The sequence below is a fragment of the Papaver somniferum genome, chromosome 10 (assembly GCF_003573695.1).
Source record: "Papaver somniferum cultivar HN1 chromosome 10, ASM357369v1, whole genome shotgun sequence".
Classification (NCBI taxonomy): Eukaryota; Viridiplantae; Streptophyta; class Magnoliopsida; order Ranunculales; family Papaveraceae; genus Papaver; species Papaver somniferum.
Genome location: NC_039367.1, coordinates 54,110,971 through 54,124,209, shown reverse-complemented (window position 1 = coordinate 54,124,209; position 13,239 = coordinate 54,110,971). Strand labels below are relative to the sequence as shown.

General features: G+C 37.6%; 2 protein-coding genes across 2 annotated transcripts; both read left to right on the top strand.

Moving 5' to 3' along the window:
* The first annotated feature begins 274 nt into the window (after positions 1-274).
* LOC113315050 (uncharacterized membrane protein YuiD-like) lies at positions 275-4,109 on the top strand. Its single transcript, XM_026563359.1, has 5 exons — positions 275-607; positions 771-927; positions 1,516-1,566; positions 3,541-3,633; positions 3,748-4,109. Exons 1-5 carry the CDS (start codon positions 465-467, stop codon positions 3,805-3,807), a joined length of 504 nt encoding a protein of 167 aa, XP_026419144.1. The 5' UTR covers positions 275-464; the 3' UTR covers positions 3,808-4,109.
* Positions 4,110-4,558: 449 nt separating this feature from the next.
* On the top strand, positions 4,559-10,375 carry LOC113317224. Its single transcript, XM_026565365.1, has 10 exons — positions 4,559-5,156; positions 5,255-5,371; positions 5,492-5,592; positions 6,367-6,438; positions 6,637-6,718; positions 7,295-7,375; positions 8,492-8,533; positions 9,114-9,173; positions 9,290-9,436; positions 9,874-10,375. Exons 1-10 carry the CDS (start codon positions 4,896-4,898, stop codon positions 10,051-10,053), a joined length of 1,143 nt encoding a protein of 380 aa, XP_026421150.1. The 5' UTR covers positions 4,559-4,895; the 3' UTR covers positions 10,054-10,375.
* Positions 10,376-13,239: the final 2,864 nt, after the last annotated feature.

The following is a 13,239-nucleotide window of genomic DNA, read 5'->3' as shown; positions in this document are numbered from 1 at the left end:
CCTCAAAATCAAATCTTCTTTACACTTCTGAAAATTATTTCTGTTACTCTATCGTGATAATCGAGTAGTTAAAAGTTACTCCCTTAGTTTCAGAAAAATTGTGTTGTTTCACGCAGTGGTAGTACTTATTTCAGCTGTTTATTTTATTTTTTTGCATTGCATTTTCACAGTAAACTATTGCGAAAAACAGACCCCTTCCCATCAGCTGGGTCCCACTTTTATTATCTGGTGGAACCAACACGACAAATCGTTCGTAACTGAGGGATTTCTTTCTGATTCATTTGCTCTCTTGCATCTCTGGAAAAACAAAAGAGGGGGAAAACAGAGACAGAGAGTTCTGGGGAGCGATAAAAAGAAGAAGAAAATCGAACTGTTTTCCTCTTCTGGAGCTCAATTTTCTATTGGTGATCAAATATTTCCATCAGAATCACCAATTGACTTTCAATTTGATTACTTAATTGATCATGGATGAGGTACTCACAGCTGCAGATGCTTCTTCATCTTCTCGTTCATTTAATTCTTCTCCAATTCTCCCTTCAAATCTTCCTCTTCTCTCTGCTTTCCTCGCCTTTGCTATTGCTCAATTTCTGAAGCTCTTTACCACCTGGTACGTTCATTTTACAAAACCCTAATTTCAACAACAACAACAACAAAAAAAAAGTTATAACTTTTTTTTTGGATATTATTAGGGCATGAAATTGTTCATGAATATATATATATATATACATATATTTGAATTTCTAGTTTTTAATTATCAAGATAGACGGCAGGTATAAAGAGAGGAGATGGGATTCAAAAAGGATGTTTGGATCTGGTGGAATGCCCTCATCACATTCAGCCACTGTTACGGCACTTGCTGTTGCAATTGGGTTTCATGATGGAACTGGATCATCATCATTTGCACTTGCTGTGGTCTTAGCTGCTGTTGTATGTACTTAAATTTGTTAATCAGGTCTTTAATTTCTTTAATTTTGTTTTTTAAGTTGAATGTTTTTAGGGTCGTTGCTGTTATGAATATACATGGTGAAACTGGACTTTGGGTCAATTACTAGTGAATTTGATGAGATAGTTCGAAACTGGTCTTCACATAGAGAGAACCCTTTTGTTTTACTTTCTATCATTCAAGTAAACCGTACTGTTAGTAAGTTATTTTTTAGGATAAAAGGATGAAGTTTTCAAAGCATTTGTCTACCATTGCCATATACACTGTCATATAGCCAGCTTTAGCTATTGTTAAAGAAAAACAGATGCAAAAGAATTTAGTCGTAAACTTTTGTTTGGAAAAGGAAGTACATGATCACATCCCTGAATTGTTGCACCAGAAGCAGAAAGTGTTAGTATTTTAATATCTTTTCACCTTTTGCCCTTTGGATCGAATGAGAATGTTCTAGAGTTAACAAGATTTTGACGGCCATCTTTTGAATTTCTGTTTGGTTTGCATTTTATTCTAGTTTGATAATATGCTAAAGTTGATTTTCACCTCTTATTAATCAATTGGACTTTTATATCCTACAGGTGATGTATGACGCAACTGGTGTTCGACTTCATGCAGGCCGACAAGCTGAGGTATGCTTTTGAATAATATACTGGTTAAGCTCTAAGAGTTGTTTGGCTCTTTTTGGATGGTGGCATGGTGTTACTAGTATTATATATCACGTTTGCCCGTATTGCTTTTTGTTTGAGTGAGTGGAGATATTCCTTTTTCTACCATTACTGTAGTTGTATGTTGATGAGCTTGCATTTATGCATTTGTGCGATTTGAGATGGAAATTGATTTTAGTTTGTGAGAGCAAAGTTGAGTGTATGTTGAATTGTAGGTTTTATTTTTGCATTCTACATGCCTTGTTCTCAATGTTATAGTAACGGTGCAATTTTCATAGTATATACATCAAAAAATGAACTTCCAATGTTTATACTTCGTGTTATATGAAACTCAATCATATGGACTAAGATAGTTGATAACTGGAAGAAACCTAACTACCGTCTGCCACAAGGTCCAGATTGCCATTCAGCAGTTGGTTACTTGAGCACATACTATAACCCTGTATTGAACTCCTTTGATTGCCAGGGTTCTGGTGAACATCTTGCATTCCTTCGTTAAGTACTGGGTTCCCATTGTTATCTTTGTATCTTTCCTTTTTACGGAATTGAGAGTTATACTTTGCCAAGGTTTGTGTCTCGGGTTTTATTCTTATTACCTTGGTTCATGTTATTTTTTATCGCTATTGCCATCTTAGAGCTTTGAAGCTCATCTGTTTTATTTATTTTCATTGCTGAGTGTTTTAGGGTGCAAGGTATCAGGTCGTTGTTGTGCGTATTTTTCTAGATTCCCTTATCTGTACATATATGTTTTGTGGATTAATTTTGTCACTGCTCGACTTTTGTTTCTTTTGCTAGTCACTATACTTAGTGGGCTAAACACGGGGCAAAACCTTTTGTTTCTTGTCACCGTTTATTGTTCTTCCTGTTTGAGCCTCTGTATTGATGTATCACCAAACAAAAGGCTGAAAGTAATTTATTGGTTGACAAAGCTAACTGATTATTTCTCTTCTAGAATTCTGGTTCATCACAATGGATTAGTATTCTATTTTTGAGATTAGATGTTACAAAATTGATAGGAATTTCATCTCCACATTCTTCTCTCGCTCTTCATCTGCTTTAGGAAAACATATTTTCGGCAGGAAATATTAAGCCTTTGACATAAAGATTAGTTGATAAGTGACCACTGATAGCCCGTAGAATTATTTGTTTTTCCGTGAATCTTCAGTGTCCCATCCTGGCATCCTCTTCTTTTTTGTTTTCTGTAAAGTGGGTTTCACCTTCTTGCTTGAAACCTGTAAAGTAAAAAGCTTACCTTTGATGAATTCAAACCTCCATCATGTAGATCCAGACTATGTTCTACTATTATTTTAATTACTGTCGTTTTGGATTGGATATGTTGGTTATTTTCTGTGTTACAACGATACGCCTAAAAGAAAAATTCAGCCGTATCGATACGTATTTACACGGATAAGCGTACTAATACTCCCAATACTTCAAGATACAACAAAGTTAGAAAACTTTGACTAAATATTAGAAAATTTAGATATTTTACTAGATTCTATGAGAAGTTTTAACTATAGTGACAAAATATTAGTTCCAAATCTGTCCACTGATCTTGCTCTAGACTTTCTTCCTTCTTATCCAGACTTTTTCTCTCTCCGGTGAGGTTAATCATACATACTATATTTTGATCATGCAAACACATGTATGTATTTTGTTAAGTTTCTTATCTTATATATAATATATTTATGTTACTACTGATCAATATTGAGTATGCCGTATCGCCGTATTTTAGTTTTTCAAATTGGTGTATCATAGTAGCGTATTGGTATCTTGTATCCGATACCGTATCCGTATCGTTGCAACACAGGTTATTTTGATTATCTCCATTCTGTTATGTTGAGTATCTCCATTTTGATTTGTATCATATAGCGTAACTAACATTTGTTGGCTACTTAGTTTTCTGCTATATGACTTTGTTTATGTTGATCATTTCAGGTGCTGAACCAAATAGTTTGTGAACTTCCTACAGAGCACCCATTATCAAATGTTAGACCCCTACGTGAATTGCTAGGTCATACACCCCTGCAGGTCTGTTGCCATAGTGGTTATATCAGGCATTTATTTTAGTGCAGTTTACTTCTAATTAGGCTCATATCAAGTAGTTTTTTGTTGGTTGACCTCCTTGATTTTTTGTCAACGTAGGTTGCTGCAGGTGCTATCTTGGGTTGTATAGTAGCATTTTTCATGAGGACTTCTGGCTAGCGGAAAAGACTACAATATCAGCAAGAAAAGATCAATTCATTTGATCCCTCGTAAAAGGAAACAAAAGAAGAGTTTGGTCTTTCATGGGGGCATATGTTTCATTCAGTTACTCACTATTGTAAAAGATGGGAAACACCTACCACTTAGGGAAAAGGCTTGTAAAATTTTATTTACCAGTGTTTTAAAATTAAAGATGCAGAAACATTCAGGGCTTGTAAACATAAGAAAACACATTCAACACTCTTCCCTTCTTTTCTCTTTTTTCATGTATTCTAAGCATAGGATATACTCCTAATTGAATACTCTCCACCCCAACTGCTGTTCCTTTATATGATTTCTTGTTCATTGCTGTACTCGGATCATGTCCACCTGTCGTTGATTTTGGGTGGAGAGTATTGGTGAGAATGACCAGTAAGGCCTGCATTGGAATCATAACTGGCATGCATGAAGTTGTAACAAACAAAAAGCGCAAGAAGTCATCTAACTGATGAGGTGACGCAAAAGATGAAGGCATCAACGTGCTTCTTTGTTTTTTCTTTAAACGTGCTAGAGTTTGCTTTCCCTTAATTTCTAATTCAAGTAGGTTAAAAGAAAGTACATTCAGATGGAGTCGCAATTAAAAAACGTCTGAGCCTAGAATAGAAGTTAAGGGAAGAAGTCAGCATCAAGAACATTTAAAAAGCAACTGGAATCATAACCGTGTGCCCAGACTATCTTCTTATATTTTTGTTTCCAAAATTCAAAAAACAACTTCTTGAAACATAATTCTCCAGAAGTCATTTTAAAATTTGATTTCCAAACTAACTTTTGACTTTTCGAGCTCTAAAAACTGCTCTACTATACAAAGTTCAAAGTTACTAGTTAACCGCTCCCTGAATCAACTCCTCGGTTAAAACCCCCACTTGAACAGAAACGCTGCCAGTGTGTGTCTCCTCTCTCTGGATAGTAGTAAAAGTAACGAAGAACTCACGCACTCTGTAAATTACTAATAACAGCAGCACAGAAGAAATTTCATATGTTGAAAAACCGTTCCCTGTAAATCATTTTTCTTCTTCTTCTCCTCCCCAATTTTGCTTCATTTCTCAAGGATGAAGAAGAAAGCAGGAGGTTTATTATCTGGGCGTAACGTGCTTAGTTTAGGGTCTAAGATTGTGATTACACTCTCAGCAATTTTATGTATTTATTCTCTTCTAAGAATTCATTCTCAATCTAAGAAATATTATTCTTCTTCGACTCGGAGATCTTATAGTTTAGTAGATGAGCCATTCGAAGGCTCTCCGAAGATTGCTTTTCTATTTCTAACTCGCAGAAATCTCCCTCTTGATTTTCTTTGGGAGACCTTCTTTCAGGTTTCATCTTCTCTCCTCCCTTGTCTCTTTCTCTCCTTACAAACTTTTATCAAACCAATTGTTATTTATTTTTGGGGATTTTTGTTTCTGTTTTACAGAATGCAGCTGTGGGGAATTTCTCAATTTATGTTCATTCTGAACCTGGATATGTATTTGATGAATCAACTACTAGGTCTCCAATTTTCTATGGCCGGCAATTGAAAAAGAGTATTCAGGTATTGTTAGTTGACTGGATTGTAAATTGGTGATTTAGTTCAATTTTGATGAATTTGGGGTTAACTGATTTCATTTTGATTATGTTCTGGTTTTAATGTGTAGTATTTATGGTTTTGCAGGTTCTTTGGGGAGAATCAAGTATGATTGAAGCAGAAAGATTGCTCTTCGATGAAGCACTTCAAGATCCAGCAAACCAGAGATTTGTTCTTTTATCTGATAGGTTGGTTTTCTTCTGTAACCTCCGTTTCGATTTCTGTAATATGATTATGATACGGTCTCTACAAGTAGGGTAATTGTTTAGTTTGACACAGATTTGTATACACATTTTAGGGATTGTGAATTTATTTAACTATATGACTTAACTCTCATTCAGCATTGCCAAATTTAGGTGTGTGTGTGTGTGTGTGTGATGCTCTTTGGAATTTGATTATTGTTTCGGTTGGTTTAATTTATTTTCTGGATGAAATGGTACATGATGAGTTCAAGAGATACTAGGAATAAGTAAGGGAAAAGAGACACTTGACCCAATTTATGACCGAAATCATAAAAACAACTTAGTTATTACCAAAACCATCTCTACATGCCATCAAAATATGACTTATTCGGGGTGTCAAACCTGAAGCCCTTATTTCAGTCAGAATCCTGGCTTAGAAAGAAGAAAATCCCAGAGAAGTGAGTGATCCATTATTCTGAGTGACTATTTATAGGTCGGCCACGTTATTCTTTGACTCTATTTGTAGATGTCCTAGTCTTTCTTGTAGTTCTTTCGGTATTCCACTTCTCTCTTCAAATACAAGTTCTGCTACTAATATGAATCTCGATTCTGATTAGCATATTCTGTAATTGACATGTATAGAATTAAGTTGTCATTTTATAGTTTTGTGTGAGATCAGCACTATTTTATATATTCTTTTAATGTGTTTCTAATTTCTGTCTTAGAGAACAGTGAATGAGGCATGTGTTTTATTTTCTGATAAGTGTACAAATTCTGCAGTTGCGTCCCTTTGTATAACTTCAGCCACATATACAATTATATGATGTCATCTTCGAAAAGCTTCGTTGACAGGTAAATTTAGAACCGTGATGCGTGAGATCAGCACTATTGGTTACTTCTCTAGATCATGCAATATCAACCCAACATATGGATTAATTATTCTTAGTAACTTAGCATCGTCCTCTTGTTTTTTGTGTGTATGCCATGAGTAGTTAAGCTGAGTTTTGTATAGTCTATCTGTGTCAACTTGTAGTTGTTTCTGTCTTCTAGCTTTCTTGATGCAAAGGAAGGACGCTACAATCCAAAGATGTCTCCTAATATACCAAAGAGCAAGTGGCGAAAAGGATCCCAGGTAATTTCTTCTCTTCTAACTGTTTTCTTGTCATCAAATGTCAACTAAATAGTTGGTGGTACCAAATAGTCTACAGGTTTTAAGACAGACGAACTCTCACAAACATCTTAGAGTTTAGAGAGAATAATCAATTTGATTCAGCTGAAGTGTATATATATTTTGCATAATATGTTACTCATATCTATATCTATAAACACGATGAGACAAACTAAAGTTTTCATGGCCAAGTGATGTTTCATATCTCTAGGCTCTAGCACATGGGAAATACACAATATTCAAAGTGAGAAGATTTTTGAAAAAGAAAATGGATGGTCTACAATAGAGTTATCATTCTGGAGTTAGATTCAGAGTGAGGTATGAGTAGAAAATTGTATACATCAAATCTTACATGGGTAGAATTTGATGTGTTTGTGCCCAAACATTGGCTCTTTGCCATGTTTGGAAACCACTCTTATGTACTTGCATCTGGAGCCCATCCAACTACGATATGTTATAAAGTGCACTATATTCGTAAATTATGAATCGTTATGTCAGCTCCTTTCTAAGCTTTATGTGGAATTGATTTGCTCATAACAGTGGATTGCATTAGTTCGGAAACACGCGAAGGTTATCGTTAATGATGATGTTGTACTTCCGGTGTTCAAGAGGTATTGTAAGGTATGCATCAACGAAGCACAGTTACATGATATATGCTACCGTTGTATTTTGTTTGCTATTATTTCCTCAAATTATACTCTGCATGATCACTAAAATTAGTGGAAAGAGTTGCTATGCCATTTATCACAGTGAAGAAAGATTATATTACTTTCTTTGATTCATTTTACTTATATATCAGCCACATACACTCAGCATGATCACACACTCAATCATATCACTCAAAGCAGATAGTTAGGGATGATATTATGTGCTTTTATAAGTTTTAGAAACGAAAAGAGCGAACAAACGACAAGGTAAAAGTAGTGTAGAGAATTTATATTACAACGCCACTAGCAACTAGCAAGGTAAAAGTAATTTCATTTGAAAATGTCTTTGTCTAATATGAAACGATTTTAGTAGTGTAATTAAGTAGCAAGGTAAAAGTATATGTAGAGATTTTACATTACAACTCTATGCTTTCATTATTTTACAAGAACTCGATTTGCATGGGAATCTTAGCATACAAGATGAGTCCTTTATATTCATTAAATCCACATTGGGTATAAATTTTAACTGTAAACCAGGGTTAGGCTGCACATGAGGTTTGTGCTTTTTTTATTTTGTTAACTTTCAAGAGGACTGATGAAACTACACACTTTTGCTCCGTTTTGGGGAAGTAGAATTATGCCTCCTTATGGCACTACATATTGTTCATAAAAAAAATTCCTATTCGTGACCAGCAATATAGAGAGATGTAGGTGCTTCGAAACAAACTTGAATTGGTCCAGCCAAGAAAGATTTCGGAGTCTGTGGGCATTTCTCCATGTTGCTTCCAAAAGTTTGAACTACCCAGAAAAATTGTCTGCCCACAACTTGATGTCTTTCAATATGCCATATGTCTGATATGTGATATCTATTCCATTTATCATCCCTGATCCAGAAATTACCTTGATATTGTGTATGCAAAGAGTGAAAACATTGATGTTGCAAACTTCAGTGTCATACTTCAATTTAGGTTGCATGTGAAGATGTATATCGATATTGTCTATATTTTTGTGCTTCATTTGCATTTACAGTAATGCTTACTACTTGTTTGAGGTTTTAAATAATAACATGTTTCATGAATTTTCTCTGCAGCGACGACCACCCACGGATTTTGGCAGGGGAAAACAGAACCTTGTGAGTGATCTCTGTCCGTAATAGCTATGATTTTCTAATACACATAACTCAGATGTGAATTATTTAGAATGCATATGCCACTTTGATTGTCAATAATCATTTTGCCTAATTAAGGTGATGCCTGTCTGCGGTTCTTGTAGTGTGTCTGTTGAGGTATAATTATAATTTTAATAGAGATATGCTTGTCTGAGAACTCCTTGTCTTATATCTTTGGTCCAAATAACTAGAAGTAGAACTTTACACAATTTCACAGAGTTGTAAGAAAAAATCAATCAGAAATTATTTGTAGGTTTAAAGTTACTTGGGTGATCCAAGTAGGGCTTGTTGAACTTTTCCATTCATCCTTGAACAAGAGTAATTTGTTTGTGATTCTGGCAAATCTCCTAGGCCAAATCCACATTTTTGGGAGAATGAGATAAAAGAGACAAATTTGTGTACAGCTGAATAAATGAATGAGATGTGTGAAAGTTAGGAAGTCTTTCACACTAAAACTCTGCATTATTTCGCCGTCATTCGGTGTTGTTTCCTTCCAGATATTATTTTAAAATTGCTGATAAATAAATGTACACCTTAAATGCAGAAATTCCAGACGCAGCACAACTGTATACCAGACGAGCATTATGTGCAGACATTACTTGCTGTAAGCATTAACTTGTCTAAATTCTTATATTAACTGGATTTTGGATGTGCTCCTGCCCTTTCTTGTTGTAAAATTATCATATTCATTAGTAAATCCTTGCTGTTAATTTGTCTCAGATGAGTGATCTTGAAGGAGAACTTGAACGAAGAACACTGACCTACACATTCTGGAATGAGTCTAAAACAAAAACTGACAAGAAAGGATGGCATCCGTTCACTTTTGGTTATGCCGATGCAGGCACTCAGCAAATTAATGAAATAAAGGTAAGACATTTTCATTTCCTGTCCACATCTACTATCATCCGATTAGGATGTCTTTTTAAGAATTTGATTACTCACTAATGCGGTCTTCCTCTGAACTGCAAATCAGTAATAGACTGATCTTAAGTCGACTGTAGGAACCGTGTACTAGTATCCCAACCTTGATATTATTTTATCACCTTCACACTACGTCACACTACGGCAATAATGCTGCCTGCCTTGGACTTGCATTTAAATTTGCACTCAATTGTTCTTTACGAAAATCAATTTTCCATTATTCTCGTAATGTTTATGAGTGCTAGAGTTTTTATAATACAACCCTCAAAGATTGATCACTTCACAACATTTCTCTTAGCTTCCAGAACCAAAAACTTTTGCTACATAATTTTTTATTTATGTCTTAATCAAGTGATTCTATTTTTGTTTTTAAATTTCTCCAGGTCATCAACCATGTGAACTATGAGTCTGAGTACCGGGTGGAGTGGTGTAAATCTAATTCTACACCCGTTAGTTGTTTCATATTTGCGAGGAAGTTTTCAAGGGGGGCAGCTATGCGTCTTTTGAGTGAGGGCATAGTGGGTAATTTTAAAGCTACTGCAATGTTAGACACACCGTTGTGATATTTCTAAGTCAAATCTCTCATCATCTACTAACAGGCGTTATGACCAATCTAGATTTATACTGTCGAGAAGAGTATATTACAAGACTGAGATACCAAATAAGTTGGGGGATCAAATGAGAGAGATAGCATGATGTGGTGGATAGTATATAGTTTGTGATCCCTGGTGATACAACTAAAAAAAAAAGTCATTTAGTAAACACCAATAGATTGTGCAAATAGGTTCTGGCTGATAGATATAGGTTAAAGAAGAGTTGGATTAAATGTGGTAAATATATGTTACTGAGCAGTTCGAAGCTAAAGAAATGAAGATTTTTTTTTTTTAATGCCGATCAGTGCAGATGCACTTTTACACACTTGTATTTGTCTGTCAATTGATGATTATCTTAAAAGCTACACTAGACTAGTACTCGAAACGGCCACCATGTCACTGGGCCCTTGGTTCTTCGATGACGTTTGGAGGAAAAGGAATCAAGTGATCTTTGAGAAAGCAAGTGACATAAAAATCCTCGTGTGAGGAGAATAGTTGCAACTGATCAAGCACCCTATCAGAAACTTGAGCTCTGCTCCGTCATCATGACTAAGCATGTTCCATAGGAAATTTTCAAATGATTTTATCTGTTAGCTCAATCTACAATCATACTCCTAGAAAACTCAAGCACTTCATTCTCTGGATTATCTGTAATATCGTTTCGATCTACCAGTTTTATGCAAGATTTTTACAACCATTACCAACATTCCTTACAAAATCAGAAATATATCTTAATGAAGAATTTGTTAATAATATTTAAACTTCCCTTTAAGCTTAATACCTATGATCTTCCTGATAGCCTTGAGATGACTAATCAGTGTGTTTGTGGGTGAAAACCGTTTCTACTGATTTTGGTAAATTTGGGTGTGGATGAGAAACGAATCTAAACCCTAAACAATGCATTGCACGGGAGTACTTTTGATTCAAGAGATCAATCTGTACAATCCTGGCCTAAACCAAGAAATGGTCGTTCCAGGCTTGCTTCGGTCACAAAGTGAAGGAGAAGGGTTGGTCTCAGGGAGGGAAGCGAAGAGAGTGTTGAGACCAGAATAGTTGATTCTGAAGGTGTGGTTGTTTATGACTTGTATCTGAAAGTAGAAGTGGATAGCAAAATGGAAAGCTACCAGGTGATTTCTAGATACTGCGTTGTTGCCGACCAAAAACTTGTTTTTTGGTGAAAATAGGTGAAGCCTATTTATACAAGTCATATTGAAACGTACCCTGGTCTCGTAGGAAGTGGAAACGATTGAGTGGTGGAAGAATAGAGTAACGTGTAACCGTCAGTCATTATGCTTCCATGATGAAGGAGGCGAATTTGTTTACACCGTTACTTTTTACCACCACTAATTGTCCTGCTTCATGACACTTTCTTGTAACGGGTGCATTGCACGCCGTACGCTGTAAACCACCAGACCAATACCCTGATGAGCATCCCCCAGTTTGTGACATGTTTGATGTCTCGAGTGTTTTCGTGAAAAACATGTAGCACTTTGCTACGTGCGGCAAGTCAAAGTCAAGGGACTTACCGCAGGAAAATAGCATGCAGTGCTATCAGGCTCATTTTTGCTGGTCGCCTAAAACTTGCCACAGGTTTGTCAGTTCAGTGGTGAACTTCGATGGCTGAGATCGCATCTCATGAAGGAGGGTAACTGTTGATTATGGCTACCTTGTGTTGGCGCCTGATAATGGCGCGGTGGTGTTTTGGTGTACGCCAGTGGCAATGTGGCATGGCTGGCATGGCTCGTGCATGCAAGTGGCACGGTGATGCAAGTGGCGCCTGGTGTAGCCATGGCCACTAGATTTAGGCAGCTGGTCGCCTGAAACTTGCCACAATTCTGTCAGTTCGATGGCAGACTTGGATGGCTGAGATTGCATCTCATGAGGAAGGATGGCCATTGATTATGGCCGCATCTTGTTGTATAGCGAAGTTGAGCCATTGGCATAGTGGCGCCCGGCGGAGCCATGGCATAGCGGCATGCCAGTGGCGTAGCCGTGGCAGCTGTTTTAGCATATTGGTGTTAGATCCAAATATGACTTCTGGCAACATTGGCCCTGTTGCTAAGTTAATATTGAGGTCTCAGGAGAGCCACTGAACCCAGTTGGCATGGCAACTTTCAGCTAAATTAGGGTTTGGTGTATCACAACTCTATTTAGCACGTGCGGCATGACTGTGGCATGGTGGCGTGGCTGGCATAGTTGGCACATACCAGTGGCACGAAGTAGCACCTGGCGTAGCCATGGCCGCTAGACTTTGGCACATCGGTGGTAGACCCAAATGTGGCATGGAAACATTGTCCCTGTTTCCACATCAATCCCAACGCTTTGGGAAACGTTACTTGGCTTGGTTGGCGTAGCAACTTTGCCTAAACTAGGGTTTGGCATGTCGAAATCCTAATTGGTGCCTACGGCATGCGGCCGCAGCATGGCGACACTTTTTGTGCAAACGGTGCCATAGCTATGCCAAAGGAACTATGGCAAGGCCGTAGTGTGGAAACTGCCACATGAGTAAGGATTATCGTGGGTGGCTATGATATGGCGCCATTCCTAGGGCTTCCTGGTCCCCACACGGCTCGTGGCATGTTGTGGGGCCGAAGTGGCATAATTTGTGTCGAAAATTAGGGTTTTAATTAATGCAGGGTCGTGCTTCTGACTAGGAAACCCTAATTTGAGCTTATCATGCTGTTGGCCCCGAACAAGAGGTAGGTTAGCACGTAGGGTGTTATTTATGGCGCGTTGGCGCGTTTTGACAGGTTTGGCACACCATTAGCATGTTGACGCGGTAAGTGGCATGTTTGGCATGTCGTTAGTATGTTGGCGCAGTTTTGGGAAGCCAACATGGTATGGAGACATCTTGACACCTCTTTTAAAGCTTTGGCAGGTTTAGAGCAACCTGATTGGTCGAAAAAAGAGAAGGCCAGCTAAACATGGTGTGGCCACACTTCCAGCGTGAGTGTGGCGGCTTTAGAGCGACCTGATTAGTCGATGGAAACTGGGGCCGGCAGGTATGGGCCCAGCCACAACTGGTGTGAGCGTGGCGGTTTTAAGGCGACCTGATTGGTCGAGGAAAGTAGGGACGGTTTAGGATGAGGGCGTGACCAATGACAAGTGGCGCCAGCTGGCCTAAGGCATGGCCACGCCTTCCTTTGCTGTTGCGGC